This window comes from Macrosteles quadrilineatus, unplaced genomic scaffold (assembly GCF_028750875.1).
Source record: "Macrosteles quadrilineatus isolate MER2022 unplaced genomic scaffold, UCM_ALF_1.0 Scaffold_1__1_contigs__length_201487025, whole genome shotgun sequence".
Classification (NCBI taxonomy): domain Eukaryota; kingdom Metazoa; phylum Arthropoda; class Insecta; order Hemiptera; family Cicadellidae; genus Macrosteles; species Macrosteles quadrilineatus.
In genome coordinates, this window is record NW_026542594.1 from 97,507,230 (window position 1) to 97,525,480 (window position 18,251).

Here is an 18,251-nt window from a genome sequence, read left to right on the forward strand (position 1 = left end):
TAAAATCCGATATTTTGTTAACTTTATTGGGGTTTTATGGGAAATAACATAAGTTACAATAACTTTTGAACCGTACTTTTTACGGAAATGCGATTTGTACTATTTTTTTCAGAATTTAATGGACTATATCATACCATTTTTTATAAAAATCGTTTGGGCCATTTTCGCAAAGATCTTATTTTTCCGTTATTTTATGGGTTTTATTGGCTAATCACCATTAAAAATACACAAACACACACACAACGCATGACTTCAAAAACCACTTTTTGGGTTCAGAGGGACTCAAAGCTAAAACTCGAAAATTTTGACGAAACCAATACGTCTATGTATAGAAAGTATAGAAAGTAGATTTTTAAAACTGTTAATTTCAGTAAAAAACTAGTATTTTTAGTTATATTTTTAAGTAATTTATAACTTACCCAATGAAAATAATATCTAATGATTTAAAGCCTAATTTGGTCTAGTTAGTGATTTGCACAGCTTGCAACCATCGCCATCCAGCTTTTTCCGTTATTCCAAATGTTGCATACACACTTATACACGGTCAATATACGACTGTCATCATATCTGTTGAATCGCAGTTTCAAATCCAGTGATTGACGTAACAGATTGACCTGTTCGACCGCCAAACAGAGTGTATTGGCGTTTGATATTCCAAGCCTCTGAAATAATAATGACATCTGCATGAGAGTAGCGGTGCTATCTGCGATATATCTGATTCCCTGGACATCCAAGTCCAGTAAGTACTCGTTCTCGCGTGAGCTAGAAGTAGCGGAGGTTGTCTATTTATACACTACCGTTGTTATACGTTATCTGATATTGTATTTTCGCACTACGGCACTGCTGATGAAACAGCAGTTAAATATTCATAGCAATTTGTAAGCCACTTCTACTTTCACATTCACCTTCTTCATTGCAGTAACTTAACGTTGTGCTTGTATAATATCAATCCAGTTTAGCAAAAGATTAATACTTATATCAATGAGTATCGAAACAGTCCTCTTATTGGACAAGAATGAGAACACAATTTGTCAAATACGTCGTTGGCAATATGATTGGCATATGATAGTAATTCATAGAATCAGAAATATGTTTATGAGTGACTTTTAACTTTTAATAGCTATTTACATTACCCATGTATATTGTCGGGTCAGGTAAAATCTTGTACGTTACACGTTACGCAAGAGCGTGTTTACATCACTTAGGTGAATTATGCAACTCGCTTCCGCTCGTTGCACAACATTCACCTGCGTGAAGTAAATATATTTTTTACTTTCATCCAGCTTGAAACCCCACTTACCAATATTTTATGTACAGGTTGTTCCTGAACGCTTTGCCATATTTTTTGTATGTTATATAAGTATTTTTTATCGTTCTATAAATAACCCCGGGGGTTTGAACCAATGATGCTCAAGCTGATAATCTAGAAATATCCCTGTTACAGCAAACACGTTAGAGGAGACATGTTAGTGCCAATTAGAATAAGTCGACTTTTATTAACTTATACATGCTTGCAAATAATAATATTATACCCGATTGTAATATTTAATACAATTCTAGACAGAAATGTGTAATAAAGTTGTCGGAGCAGGTCGATGAAACTGACTGTATATTGGAGAGCAGCCAACAATCTGGTGTTACCAACTCTCTCGGCAAAATACTAACTTGCTCTGGTACACACAAAACACCGCTGTCTAGACGCCTCCAAATATTCTGCTACTCTATGGGAAGTAATAATATTTCTTATGTCTCCGTTTCTAAATCTAAAGTGCACGCACAACTCATTTTGTTCTAAGTAGGCTACTTAGAACAATACTTATGATCTTCGAAATCATAAGATATATTTATTTATTGGCGTATCTAATTATTCAAAATACGCCATATTTAAAACAGCAGCTTCGAACTTTGTATTCATTATGTTCACGTACAATGTTATGTTCATTATGTTATGTACATGTTCATTAAGTTCATGTATTTGTCCTTTTTACAGAAGACATTCATCGTAGTTGATTTGGCCCAGGTTCAACTTTTTAGCCACGGTTAATGAAGTAGCCAAGTTTCGATAATGCCAAACCCAAAATAACAAAATTTAATATCTTATTCCTACAGTCACCTGACAAGGTGGCCTTCCTTGCACTGATTATAGTAAGCGAAGTAGCTAAGTTATTTCCTTCATTTAATCACTTATGCCGCATTCATTTTACTTTTTCCGCACTCCAGTATTCAAACCAAACAACACAAAACAGAGTGTTTTTGTTAGGCACGCTTGATAATAAGTTGGCAACGCATAAAGATACTACGACTACGATTAGCAGGTGCAGCGTTTCATGGGGTGATTTTAATTGTTAAGAATCACAACATTCCAAATCACAACAATAATAATTAGTCTTTTCACAGTTAATTGATTACCAGGATTGTTGCAATAAATCAGTCTTGGGCGGATTACAGGAGAACAGTAGCTACGTGTCGTGTAAACACATACATTAATTTTCCTTAAGTAACATAACGAAACCTTGTTACGGCAGCAGCATATTTATCAGATTTAACATCCAACCTTGATACAATTTCGAAAGCGTCGCTTCTCTAATAAATATCTCTTATTCTCTTTCGAGATAAATTTGGTTCCTCGCCGAAGCGTTGCCTCTTTAAACTTTTTTCAGAATAGGAATTAGTTCAATGTCACCTTGACAGTGGCTCTATAATTTGTCCATACTTAATGTAGTTGGTTTGAGATCCAATTACCATCCAAACCTGTTTTCGCCAAGTTTTAGTACATTTATTTAAGATCAGAAAAAGTATATGAAATTTTTTTTATCAAATGCCTTTAATTTTTATACATTTAAATCAAATAAGTACATACAAATTAATAACTTCCTTAAAATTCGGGGTTAGTAATGAAAATTGCCTAAGGTTATTTTTTATCTTTTTAGCAAGTCGATTTATTGTTTTATAATGCTAAATATGGTACCATAGTCCAAGTGAATACATAAGTATTTGCGTTTTTCTTGTGTTATTTCTGAATACAACCATGATATAGCATATAATTTATTATGCTACATTAGTGCAATGTTTATTCTCTAAACACTAATACAGAAACACTTAACAAGTAATGTATTGTAAGCCATACATACAATATACAAATTAGTACAATATTTTGTTTTATCTAAACATAAACCAAATGAAAGTCCTAGATTTAGTCTGAAAGTGAAAGAACATAAGTGTAGCAATGTATTTTGTTAGGTAGTAAAAGTCAGTACAGCTGACAAAACTGTAAAGAGCGAGCATTGTGTAGCTGGCCGCCTGCAACTCCAATACATACTAAGGTTTACTGAACCACTCAGACTTGTTTATTGCGCAATGCTGTCTTGTATTACGTTTACATACAGCAGCGGTTTTATTATTTGTAAACATGCTAGTTCGCGCTACACTGCTTTGTGCCGTACAACGTCTCACTACTTGGATTTTTCAATGCTTTTTGAGATTCTATTGTATTGGTGTACTTAATGTAAAACTTAAATACATTTGTACAATGTTGATTAATGTATTTGTTATTTTAATGTATATTTATTATTGATCCGGGACTATCACGTGAATAATAACTTGTATTTATTAAATATTAAAAGTGTAATTATGCCACTTTACGTTTAACAGTGAACGGATAGAATTAATTCTACACCACTTTACTTGCTAATGAAGAAGTTATTAAAACATAACCATCACTGTTGCAAATAAGGTATAAACGAGCGGGGGCCGAGCGCAAATTGTGCAGTTACACAAGTCCACAACCTATTTCTGAGGCAAAATGAATCCAGTGCTTTACCCATTTACCTTTTCAAAACTAAGATTGCTTAAAACAGTTTTAAGGTTTTACGGCCCCAAAGAACAAACATGTTGATAAAGTGTGTCTTGAAGTCGAAGGAGGGAAAAAGATTTGCAAACCTGCCTTAGTGTCAGAAATATTTAATACATTTTTTTCTGACGTAACAAAACAGACATAACAGACGCCACAAACACCGCAGCTTATAGACAAAACATTGGCCATAAATCATTTTTCTTTTTAACATGTCCAAGACATAGGAAATGGTGAAAGAGGAAGTAAATGCTAGCAGTGCGGAGTGTGGGAAATGTTTGTGGCAATTAGATTGATGTATTTAAAATACTAAAATGCTATGGAAAGAGATGAAAACAGGTCCACGACGTAGGAAGTAGTAAAGCTTAGCATCACAGAGTGTGGGAACCGTTTGTGGCAGTTAGATTAATGTATCTGTAATACTTAAATGCTATGAGAAGGGAAGGAAACAGGTCCATGACGTAGGACGTGGTGAAGGAAGTAGTAAAAGCTGGCATCGCAGAGTGGGGGAATGATTTTCCCCGAGCTCGGTCCCCAGGTACTATTTTCATAAACTGCGTAGTCTCTTGTTTACAATATGGCTGTGGTTTATCATTCAACTGAAGGGACAGCTGTTAAATTCACATAATTATAAACTGTTATAAAAAAAGTTGGTAAGCATAACTGGATCTTTGAAAATGAACTCAAGGAATAAATTAAACGTGGGCGAGGCCCCAAGGAAAATTGCCTTTTTAATTCCCATTCGCATGTGTGCTGGATCATAAGCCTTAAAATGACACCACAACCGTAAAACTCGATTAAGTAGGAAAGCTGGTAAAGGAATGTTACATGGAAAAACCTTATTGAATTTAAGTGTAAAACTTGTTGGATCAAACTGATAAGGATAGTCAATACGAAACATAGAAATTACTATAAGTCACAAGAATTGTTTAAGGTCAAATTGTATATACGTAGTTTGATTGTTGTTTCATTTTTCTAGTAGTTATTAATTATTGAAACTACTGAGGCGTTCAGATTTATTTAGAAATTTAATTAATGTCTATCCATTTAGTCTATTAACTATCCAATCCAAAGTATTTGTTATGTTTTATTTTCATTTAATAAGTTGACTTACACCATGAACCAATAAAAGTAAATAGATTACTAGGTGAGCAGGCATGCCAAGAACCGTGTTTATAATTTGTAAGTAAATAATACAAAATAATCACAAAATAATATTTATTGTTTAACAAAACCTTTTTATATGTAAATTGTAAAAGTGAAAAGAAATTCTAGAGATAAAGAGTGAAGAATTGAATATGATGACGCAGTCCCTTGATTGAATATGCATGTGTTTGCGTCTCTGAAAAAACTTAGCCTCAACTTGTGGATGAAGTTTTAAGTGCTGAGTTATAAAATGCTCTGATCATAGTACAGTTTATACACTTTTGTCAACAATTCATCACGAACACACGATGGATCACAATGATAAGAAATGCGGTGTTATTTATTGTAAAGCAACTTTGATGATGGGTGAGTCTTGTATATAGAGAGTCTTGTCTGGGGCACTGCAACAGGACTGCGTAGTGGTTTATGTGGTTTATGTGGAGTTTTGAGATTATTTTACTGAATAAAGTTTTAGGAATATTTACTCAAACATTGCACTTCCAATAACAAAGTAACAGTAGGTAATAACAATCCATAAAAATTAGAGCAAGAAAACTATCCCGTTTACTTAATTTATAATTTATAGTAAGCGCAATTGTACAAACTGGGACGTTATACAAATAAACCAACATCAAGAAAATGTTATGAATAACAATGCATTTCGCGGTAAAATAGTAAAAGTAGTCAATCAATAAGGTTATCGCTTCAAGGCATACGAGGACTAAAGTTAATTTTAAATGGTTATCAATAAAAATAATGAGGTGTTAATATCTACATTTTGAAACGCTTGCCAAAAAATGCGATCCAAAGGCCAAAATTTTACATATGTATAAACGTATTCAATCCCATCCCTAATCATGTAAAAAACGTTCAAGTTACAATTTTTTTTCTTATACGGGTCGAACAAAATCTAAAATAATACCCCCGCCAAAGCAAATCTGCGTACTAGATGAATTTAAATATGCTTGGTTGGCTTTTCAGTTTCATAACTTGTCCGATTTATTTCTCAATTACAAATATTAGGTTTAAACACTTTCTGTTATGGGGAAAGTATTAACGTGTGTTTTAAATGGAATATCAAAAGCTTCGTATGAAATAAATTGATAAACTAAATGATCAAAATATATTTATAAACAAGCAAAGTACGAAGTTTTATTTTATTCTCCATCAAAATAACAAGACAATTTTAAATTTACATTTTTTTTGTAATTTTCTCCTTAACTATTAAGCGTTCTAGGTAAGTGAGTAGAGAGATAGAGGCTATAGTACGGTTCCAGCTTAGTCAAGTGAAACGCCTTCAAATCTCTCGAAGCAATCTAACTACTGCTGTAGTTTTGCAGATCCTTGTCAAGGCGCTTTGTCAACTTAAAGTCTTTAATTTATTAGTTCTTATTTATTTTATATTTTTCATCATACTAGACTTACATTTTGTAATACATGTATCTAAAAACCAGACTTTTGTATAAATATGTTTTAGGCTTACTCTCCAATGTGTACTTTTATTACATGAAATGTATGTATATTGTATATTTTGGATGGCAGTTTGTCGTCCAGCGTACAAATCTACTTTACTGGTCACGTGTCTGCAAAATCCCCCCACAAACATTATTTAAACATTTCCTATATTGTTAACAATTTAACAATAGGCCCTACACAAGTAAGAAAACTGTGTACATATAATGTTTTATTATAAACATAATGGTTATAACCCAATGGTCTAAAGAGGTTCAAGTTTGACATTTAGCAAGGTATACCCCTAAAATTATCGTGACAAGCAAAATTAAATCTAATTAATAACCAAAGTAGGATTACTTTGAAAGTGCGATGAATAAAATGTGAAATTGTAATAAAATATATCGAATATATCCAACACTGTTTTGCATTGAAATACCGAGGAATTTTACAACCTTTGACTAGTATTACAACAACTCTCTGTCTGAGATAAAGATTATATTAAAACCAACCTCTGATAGTAAAGGTATGGAAACAACCACAGGTTAAAAATATATTTGAAGTCGCTTAACAAGTAAAAGGTAAACAAAAACGTGGAAGTTGATGTTTGCCTGGGAGAGGGCAAACGCAGCGTCGGCTACAAATGAACATCTTCCATGTTCAACATCTCGATGTGGACGCAGCATTTACATATTCATGGAAGCCCAAAGTTCTGTCCACACCTACGTCTCGTTTTTGCAAGTTTCCTCGCAGATATAGAAAACAGTTTTGCCGGTTTTTAAATTTAGAGGGAGAGTATTTCACATATACTCTCTTGTTGTTTGTTTTCAATTTAACTGCTAATATTTGTCAGAGTTTATCCATTTATCGTGTAACCCTGATAAGAGTATTATGGTGTTCATTTATTTAAAAGAGTTGCATTTTTGTTGGTAATATCATTTAATTTAGATCGTTTATAATGTGTGAAGTGATGAGAGGAAGGAATAAAAATATGTTTTTAAACCAGTCCCCAATCCCAAAATCCTACACACACTTTAGGTACTTTACTATTTATGTTCAGAATTACAGTAAATACCAAAGTGATATAAAATATCCCAAAACGTTTTTATAACCTCGATAATTTCATCCACACCAATTCCTTTCGGAAATAAGCAATACGTTTTTTATGAAACATTTCTTAAGAGGTTGGCGGCCTCTTTTAACCTTGAATTTTCCCGTCCACATAGACTACAGATCTGTGCGTGGAACGTATCCAGCAAAGCAAGGTACAGTACGAAGGTGAACTGTACTGATAAAATGTTTGCGGCAGTGACAAGAATACGAACCCACGTCATCGCTGCCCTGGGCCGAAGTCCGTGACGCTACCAACCGAGCCATCGACTCACCTAAAATTAATTATTGACCTATTATAGCCTACTTATTATTAATTATTTTTGTAGAGGCAAATTATTTTAGTTCATTCACACAATTATTTTAAACTATTAAGGGTTCACCTGTCTAATAACAAAAGGCCGCCACCCATGAAGTGCTTACAATGAGTGGGATTCTTCAGAAAAGACTGTTTTATAAACATACTTGTAACATTCTCAATGATCAATAAAAGCAATAGAATAATGCAAAACTAACGATTTTAAATTTCAAGAAGGCTAAACCAAGCTATGCAAATCGTATTGGTTTTTGCAGAGAAACTTGTTAAGAAAAGGCTACGTTTACACAAAATTTCAAACATGTAAGAATTTTGAGTTTTTTCTCATATAACGAGGAAAATTCAGTTTTTCCTACAACATGTGTTGTTTATTAGGATACATGCAATTCTAATTTTTCGGTCTGATTACCATGGTCAATGTGTTGTAGGAGATATCGCTGGAGGTGTTTCTCCAAGTGTACTGGACGGACCGACGTATCAGGATCGCTGACAACATGTCTGGAGAGGATCACCTGGAGCTGACGTGGGGGAAGGAGAACAGCTTCTGGGTGCCAGACCTGTACATCCGCCAGCTGAGAGAGATGAAGGTTCTCTCGTTGTTCCAGGACATGACCTCTGTGCGGCTGTTCCGCAACCAAACCATGCGTGTCAGCATAGGGTGAGTTCCATGACCATAGGTCACGTACAGAAAAACTAAATAATAGGACAGCATCATGAGAATAGTAATCAGTAACGAAGCATTTAAATTATATATTTGTCAGCTTAGCAAAGCCAATGGTCAGCACTCGTGATACCATTGTAGTGTTGCTATGAAGGGGGTTAGGTGATTGTCTTGCAGATTTATCAGAATTTCAAATCTAATAATATTGCCAACCTTTTAATAAATTGTTATTGCTTCTCATTCAATATTAAAACAAAAAAAAATACGGGGTACTTTATACCTATTATATAGGGTATTACGGGGTACCGACCTTTAATACCCTGAATATATTGCCTACCTTGAATATATAGATTAACTTTATAGAATAAAATTAATTAATCTGTACATTTTCCAGAGCGACTGTGATAATCAAATGTGATATGGACTTCGTGTTGTACCCTCTGGATGTTCAGGAGTGTGCAGTGGACTTCAGCAGTTGTAAGTTAATAACTTTGTTATACAATTGATACAAATAGTTTTATTGGATGGTAATCAACACAAGCTAGGGCCAGAGACTCCGTTTCTGAAGCACACAAGGGCCAATGAGTTTTAATAAAAGTATCTTTTTAAATTACAAATCTGCCAAAACATCAATAGTAATTTTTAAACTATCGACAATTAAAAACTGTTTATAAAAATCATGTTCACAAATAAAACTATTTATACACTATGGTTATTTTTTAGACAAGTAGATTAATGTCGATTGATAATCAAGCTTTGATTGATGATCCTGTAATATAGATAAGCAAACAATTATTGATAATTACAAAATATAAACATAAAATAATATGTACTTCTGATTAATTAATAATCAAATTAATTTAACCTAAACGATGCAGGTTATATTCACCACCCAGTTAAAAGTAGCTATCAACATAATTTGTTCATACTACTGTATAATCCGACAGACAAATACACAGCTGATGACATGAAGTTTGTCTGGCGCAACGATCCTCCTCTCAGCTTCCCCTCGGACTTCGGCGATGGTTACCGACTGCCTAAATACGTCGTCTCCTTCGTAACTGAGAACAAAACACACAACGTCTTCTATGGCGAAGGTAACTTGTTATGTCTTAAGTTGTTGAATGATAAAACACTTTATAAACTCCGCACAATTTATTTTCTAAATACTAAATTAAAGATTGAATCAAGTATGAGATACTAATGTTCAACACATAATCACGTTATCTTGTTCATAAATTATTCACTGAGTCTTTTACTACAATTTTTCAATTGTCATTAATATTAAACATTAAGATTTGCATAGAGAATGCATGATATAAAGCGACATTACATACACTACATACTACTCATTTCAAGCTGTAGCTAACATGGCTTTACATTTTTTACTCTTTAATAGGTAAATTTTACTTTATTTGAAAATTCAACCAAAATATGTTTTTTTTATTTGATTTATTTCTGGAAATGTTCATGACAAATTTTTGGTAAATGATATTAAAGATTTAGTTAGGGCATAATTGTGATGGTAAGTGAAGAATTTTATGGATGCCTTTTATTTATTTCTTATATTATAGTTAGAGATTAACTATAATTGCATGGCTATTATTATTAAATGAGCCAGACAAGGGTGAGCATTAAAGTTCAAAATAGGATCACAAGCTTAGTCGGTGGATGCCAAAATATACTTTCAATTCGACCTCTAATCAGTATACATAAGAGTTGCAGCTTTGCGGCAAGTGGCCAGATTGGATCTAAATTTCAAAAGAATAGCAATCAAATCCCTACAAGACAAAAAACTTGCACTCCTTAAAAAAACCTGTTTTTAAACTAGTGGCATCATAAACATCAAAAATTGATTTCTTTATGATTCTAGAAAAGTTACTTTCTAAAATAGTAATGCCTTGGGGGGTTGAATCTGTTAACATAGCTTGAATCATTTTGACTTCTCCATTGCGAATAAGAAAAGCAATGTGAAATTGTTCACTACAACGCGTTGTAGCTTGTTGTAAGCTTATTCATTATTTATTTATTTTAAAATTTGACCATAACTTAATTTAAACAAAAAGTATAGTTGTAAGAGTCCATTTCAATACAGTATAGTAATGTGATCTCACCTGCATTAAAATATTCAGTAATGTACTTATAAGTACTTACACTAAATGCAAACTTAACATAATATCAAAGTTGAACTACTGCTGAGGACTGAATTAAACACATTTAGCCCTAAGCCATATACTCAAAGGTTATACTGTCCTGCCTGCCCTTTTATAGTAGATCAATATGACCATGAACAAACATTGTCTTGCATATAATAGTTGAACAAAAATATCCTTATCTAAAAAGGACTACGAACATGGACTAAAATATTGTATCCGTTTAACTTACTGCTATACTCCTATTTTTTTATTTATGTTGTACAATATATTAATTGTATACACCGTTTATTTTTAACACTCTATTCAGCACACCATTCATCACGATTCATTTGCAGTAAGTTTCAATGTACTGTAAGCTATACACACTGTTGGCATATTTTATATTCTGCTTGTTAATTATTGATTTGCACACACAATTGCTCGGCTTGTTACAGTGTATCATGCTATCAAGGACTCTTACATATTTGGTTTCTCAGTTTCTACCAAGGACACCTCAGGACCATTCTTTAGTGACTCCTCAGGTATGTACAACCACTCCTATGGACTCCAATCTCAGTTGTGTCAAAATGAGTACTTTTGTATAATACACATTTAACTACACATCTTGTTGAAATATTTTAAGAAAAAAGACCTAAATTATGTCGGTTGAACTTTTTATTTATTTTTTTTTTTTGCAAGGGAACAGCTATTTCATAGCCTGAAATATGGCATGAAGTGCTAGGACGTTTAGGTATTTTAACAAATAATAGAAAAAGAGCTACCCTATCAACCTACACATGTCTAAGATATGCACATCAAATGAAAGGCTTTCGTGAGTAAAATACAATGCCGTAAACATTAACTCAAACAAGCTATTGGGTAAAACATGGCAGTGTCTCTTTCAAAGAAATCCTAAATTAAAAAAGATTATTTAATGACAACGTCATGTGTGGTGATTAATTGTGATTTCATAAATATATGAACAAAGATAAACTAATTAAAATATTTTTTTAAATTCCTTGAGAAAAATACAACATTTTCAAAGCCATCATTAGGACTTTCACAAAATGATATGATAAATAAATATAGATTTTGTTATAAAATAAAGAGTCTTCAGAAAGTATTTTAAAAATGTTGCAAATGTTGACATTTCCATCAAAGAGTAGGCTATCTATACTCAACAGTTCTAATCTCATGAATGCAACACAATCGTTTACGCATCTTCTTCGCCTTTAAATACTCACCCTGGCGTGGTACACTTGTACTAATAAAAAAAGATGATTATTTGAACTATAGATTGATTGGCTGGTTTACTAAATACTAAAAACACCAGAAAGTGTGGTAAATGGTTGAAGCTTAAGTATTAAATGAATTATAGCTTTTTTACTAATGTATCCAAACAATTATGTGGCTTCTTGGTTCTTAGCCAGGATCATTTAAAGCCCAAAGATCAGAGATCAAGGACTCGCATTACATGGTGTTCTACTCATATAAATTGAAATCCCAAAAGCCCGAATATACATCTAAAGGATGGTATTGGTAGTTAGTATAATGGGCGTGTTACAGGCAACCACTCGACCGCCCGCATGAAGATGACAATGAGCCGAGAGATACGGAGCCACCTGCTAGAGACGTATCTGCCAAGCACTCTGTTTGTCATCATGTCGTGGGGTGGGTTTGTCGTCATCCCCGAGGTGGTGCCAGGCCGCATGGTGTTGTTGGTCACCACTCTTCTGTCATTGGTCACAATGTTCGACACTGTCAGGTTAGTCAACCTTACAACTTGTCCTCGCTTCCATCAAAAAATCCGTTGAAAATTGACAATACAGCTGTTTATGCATCTACTGGTTATGAGTATGTTTTATCTAATGGTTAAAGTTAGAGGAAAATATTTGCATCAGCTGCGTTAACTCTAAATGACAGGATTGAAAGACAAATTATAAATACAAATATGGCTCTAACAAAATCTTAACTAAGTTTGTAGATTTACTACTTATAAGAATATCAGAGGTCGATAGGCATAAGAGATGACGACTTTAGTTGTTATATTGTAATATGTTATTTTTTTTAACTGTATTTAGAGAGAAGATTCTTGATTTACATCCATCTATCCGCTCAATTGTCGGTCCTGAGTTTGCATACCTAAAACGGATGATTGGATCCGTTTGTCTCTGTGGATTGAGAGAAGAGTTCTAAAAAACCTTTGGGTGTTATTAGGCTACTGTCTTACAGCTTTCTTATAGTAGTAGTATGAGTAATAAGGTTACAAAGGTAATGATTTTTAGTAGGCCTAATTTGCTATTTTAAAAACAATAGGTTGACAATTATGTATAATTTTATAATTTATTCAACTAATACCGCAGCAAATTTATCTGTATTATATTTTCTATTCCTACATAAAACTGTAATAAAATATAAAATAAACAATTTACTAAACATAACAAAAGAGTGGTGCATTAACTTCATCTGCATACGTGGTTCTGAGTCATGCAAACTAGCCTGTCGTACCTGGTGATTAGAAGGAATTGTGAGTAAACGGAACTCTCTCTTGACATGGCATATCAAACTTCTACTTATTCAAACCAAAGGCATTGGTGGCTGTGTTTCACAATTGATTGTAGGCCTTATCAAGGATTTAAGATATTTTACTTGTACATAGATTTTTATGAAACATATCAAAATAATCAACATTTCTTGTAAACACCTTATATCGTTTTTCAAAAGCTGGTATTGTTTTTTAGTGCTTTCTACAAATGTTTCCCACTCATAGCAGCATTAGGTTGTCCATAATAACGATTATCTTATATACTGAAAAAACGTTTGCAAAACTTATGACAGCTAGCCTGACCATACTACTGGACCGAATTACACACGGTTGGTACCAAATTAAATATATTTTACTGTAGATGTGCAGCATCTCTTTATAAAATAAAATAGTCTAAAAAATTAACACGACAAATGAATTTTAAATTTTACAAAAACTAACATGGGCCTTATGGGTTGCCATGCTGGTGACAAAATAACAACAACATACAAACAGAAAATCAAAATACCCCCGCCGCAGCAAACCTGCCGACTAAGCGAATTTCCATTTGTCTGAATTGATTTTCAGTTAAATATATTTTAATAACATTAGGTTTAACGAGTACCTAGGTTTGCTGCTACAAGGAAACTAATAAAGTGTGTTTTTGAGTAAAATATTGATAGCTTAGTACAAAATAAATAAATTTGCCAAGTTTGATCAAAATATATCCATAAACAAGCAAACTACAACTTTTGACAATATTCTCCATAAGAATAACATGGGAATTTTAAATTTACATTTTTTTTAATTTTCTCCGTTACTAATAATTGAACAAAAATACTTTTATATACTAAATTATTTGTTTTTTTAAGCTCTTTAAAAAGGTGTAAAGAGAAATCAGGAAATTTTGTGTTTTGAGGGTCAAAAGTGAGAAAAACCAATTTTTACCCCATAAAACCCCCCGTAAAGCCCTGTTCCCATGGTCCGATCGTGCTGGTTCGCGAACTCATTCAAGTTTATCCTGCTTTACACCTTTAAACCAAATTTCATCAAAATCGGACAAAAATTACTCAAGTTATCGCGTTCACGGACGTATATATATATATATATGTCTATATATATATACATATATAAAAATTTGAACGAATGGTGTTTTTGGCCTCTGGGGACATCAAAATGAAAAAGTAAATCGGTCCCGGGTCTAGGTTTTACCGTGCCACCTACGGTAATAGCTACTTCCCTATAGGGAAATTCGCTAACATATAGAAGAAATTCAAATCACATGTTTTATTTACAGTGTGAGGTGAAAATAGGGAAGTCTTAACATTGCATATTTTTTGTTCAAGTTTTCGACCATGGGGCGACCTATAGGAACCAATATAAAAATTAACTTTTCTTATGGAGATTTAACATAGGGCCAAAATTAAAAGCTTATGACAGCTAGCCTGGCCATACTACTGGACCGAATTACACGCGGGTTGGACCAAAAGAAAGGTTATTGGTCATATACAGGGTGTAAATTATGTATTGAAACAAATCTGTATTTTTAAAACCGAAATAGATAGAAATATTCTGTTCGTGGCAATAATTGTTAACAAAGGTTCCGCAATTCTTTTCATCAAAAATATTTTTTTACCCTCCTAACAGGGTAGGGTGTAATGGGTGACTTATTTTTTTCAAATAGCAACCCCTATTGAGTGACCCCTCATTTTGAAGGGTTTGTCAAAAGAAACACAATGATGCAAATCCGAGTTGAATATCTCACCCCTAGCCAAAATGGTGGATATTCCAAAATGGGTGCTTTTTTACAAAAATTAAATTTTGGAATACCCACCATTTAGGCTAGGGGTGAGATATCTACCTCGGGTTTGCGTCATTGTTTTTCTTTTAACAAATACTTCAAAATGAGGGGTCACTCAATAGGGGTTGCTATTTGAAAAAAATGATTCAACCCTTACCCCCTACCATGTTAGGGGGGTAAAAAAAATATTTTAGATGTAAAAATTGCGGAGCCTTTGTTAAGAATTATTGCCACAAACAGAATATTTCTATCTATTTCGGTTTTAAAAATACAGATTTGTTTCAATACTTAATTTACACACTGATGTGCAGGTTTGACTTTTCTTATGGAGATTTAACATGAGGCTATTTATATTTAATTTACTATATATTATTAGACAAGCATGTTAATCGAAAACCTTTTTTCTCAGCTCCTGTGCATTGCAGTGAAAATCTAAGCATGTTGTAAGAAAGATATTTGCCTGTAGATGTGTCAATTTAATTTTTAAAATAGGCCCGCATTTTTTTTCCCAACTTAGCCTTGTTATAGAAAATTGTTTCTACAATAAACGTTGATATTTTAGGATCGGTCAGCTCCTGAGCGTTCATAGAGAGATATAGAACTTAAACCTCTAAACAAAGTTTCCTAAGACCCCCCCTGAAAATCCCACAATCCCATTATTAAATAAAAAAAAAACATAATGTAAAATATAAACCGTACAGTTGATTTTGCCAATATTAATTTTTATTATCTTTTTCTCAAGAAAGCTATATAGTCAATTTTCAAAAGAAATTGGCTTTCATTTTAATTCTTAGCTAAATGTCTTATGTTTCAGGAACAATTCCCCCAGCGCACTTGAACTGAAGTGCATCGAAGTCTGGCTCATCTCCTGCACTCTCTTTGTGTTTTTTGCACTTATTGAGTATTTCATCGTCCTGTTTGGCATCCGCTATGACAAACACTGGCGACACAAGAAGAGGGATCTGGAGCTACAGCTACAATCGTCCAATCATGCGATGCCTCCGCCTGATAAGGCCTCTAGGTTAAGGCTCTTCGGCGGCAGTAAGGTACATCCCCATCATGCACGCTTAGAAATCCTCAGCGGCCGTAGAGGAAATCCAGGAAACTCTCGAAACTCCAACGGAGACGAGGCAAGGGTAAACAGCTTTTGTCCTTCCTCGTTTCGTACTCCTTCTCTTTCTATCCTCTTTTCTGTGTGGCATAGCTTTCCTTACACTTTTGGTGATAGTGCCAGTCTTTAACGTTTCAACAGTATTTGTCAGTTGGATAAATAATTATTTTTTGGTTGAGTATTTGGGGTTGAGGGTCTAACAAAGTTGATATACATACATGCCTATTATAGCCCAAAACGTTTGCCCTGCATAAACATCATGAAATACAATTATGCATGAAATGCATAAATATGTTGCCCAACCCACAACATATTTATGTACAGGCAAATACAGTACATAAAATAAAAGTCAAATAATTCCCTGTTTAATTGATACATTAAGTTGTTACCTACTAGGAAATTTTTTAGAGAGATATAGCTTATCGGTAGAAGAAGCATTTGTTTCTTTGACCATGAATCATTTTAAATTATTTCACTCAAAACACTTCCTGTATACAGGTTTTATAATGTATTGATGGCAATCATTACAGTATATCTGAGAGAATAGTTAAAAGTCCCTTTACTTTTTGAAGTATTAATGTTTGGTTTCTTCTTTGTACAAAACTGTCTTTGTGCATTAAATGAGCATCCATTGACCTAATGTAAATGAACCAACAAATAAAACATAAATGTTATCTTTTTCTCTTTTGATATTTGAAAAAAAATTACAATTATTCAGATAACATAGATTCTATAAGACTGTCACTAACATAAAAAACAGTATTTTTGGTGATGTTTTCCCTTTTTCTGTCACTTTAAAAAAATATTTGTTATTTTTTAACAACTTCAAGAGGACTCTCTTGCTACATTTTAAGTAATTTTGGGTGAGTATAATTTAAGTTCAATAAAATGTTCTTGGATGGTAATTTGAAGTAGCAAGTAGGTGTAAATAGCTGTCATAGTTAGAACATAGAACATTTCCTAAATAAGTGGAAATAATATATTATTTGAATTCTTTAGTATAAGTAAAGTAGAGCATTAGGACCTTGTAGCGTAAAATGTCCTCAATTTAAAATATACAATAATTATGCAAACTGTATTATTTATTTGAATATTTGGATTGTTTGTCATAGTTAGTAATTCACTTTTAATAAACTTGGACTATCAGTTGAAAGACAGGTTTAAATTGAACTTGAACATTACCGTACTTAAAATTTAAATTCTGACACATATTTTATTGTTAGAATCGCGAAAATCTATATGGAAAAAGTTTTATAAGTTTTTAAGCTGTGGGCTACAACTTAACATTGAGTCTCTATACTGTTAGAATATGTTTTGTAACAAACGTTAGAATAGGTAGTTTATGTTTTTCAAGAGCAGCAGTATCAACTGGTTAGTAGTAACTTGGTTAGTTCGAATAAGCACATAACATTTTTCACCGGTTGTTTTCAAAACTGATAATGTTAAAAAATATACAAATTTATATTTTTTACAAAATTTCACACTACTCAGTCATTATCATTATTGAATATTATATATGGATACATTTGTAATAGACAGCTAGAGCTAGAACAATGTCAACGTTTTGTTTAACATAAGCTTACAATTATGTAAGTAATATTTGAAGCAAGATATTCTCAAAAGCAAAAGCTATTGATATTGAATGAATTGCAAAAACATCTATTCATTTTATAGTTTTAGGTGTTTGGTTTACGTGTTAAAAATTAAAATATCATCAAGTTTATAATTTTTAAATAGGACGGAATACAAATATCACTTATATCTCATTAGATAAAGTTTTCAAGTGGTTGCTGGATATCAGATATCAGATATCAGATATCTGAATATCAGATTATGAAACAGGCTTAATTTACTATGTCTTTTAAACATATTATGTATACAGGATGTCTCACGAGAGGTGTCTCAAATTGATTGCGGAAAAACGGCTTAACGTAAAAGGATGAAATAAAATTATTTCCCGCTAAATCGACCCCAAGGAATAACGTAAAAATATTTTTAACTTTTTCCCAATACAGGGTGTGCCAAAAACTGAGGGTCACTAGTTCGAATCTCGGAATTTTCAAATGTAAACATATGTCATGTTATACATCATTTTAAAGGTATTTAATAGATAAACATTTTGGTGAAAACAGAAATTAGTTATCT

General features: G+C 32.9%; 1 protein-coding gene across 1 annotated transcript in view; it reads left to right on the plus strand.

Annotated features, from left to right (window-relative positions):
• LOC128983206 (glycine receptor subunit alpha-2-like) overlaps positions 1-18,251 on the plus strand; it is a 70,178-nt gene that overhangs the window by 44,645 nt on the left and 7,282 nt on the right. The window contains exons 4-8 of the mRNA XM_054402412.1: positions 8,303-8,532; positions 8,930-9,012; positions 9,483-9,632; positions 12,237-12,435; positions 15,810-16,131. Of these exons, the coding sequence (XP_054258387.1) occupies positions 8,303-8,532; positions 8,930-9,012; positions 9,483-9,632; positions 12,237-12,435; positions 15,810-16,131 (984 nt within the window). The remainder of the gene's footprint in view (positions 1-8,302; positions 8,533-8,929; positions 9,013-9,482; positions 9,633-12,236; positions 12,436-15,809; positions 16,132-18,251) is intronic.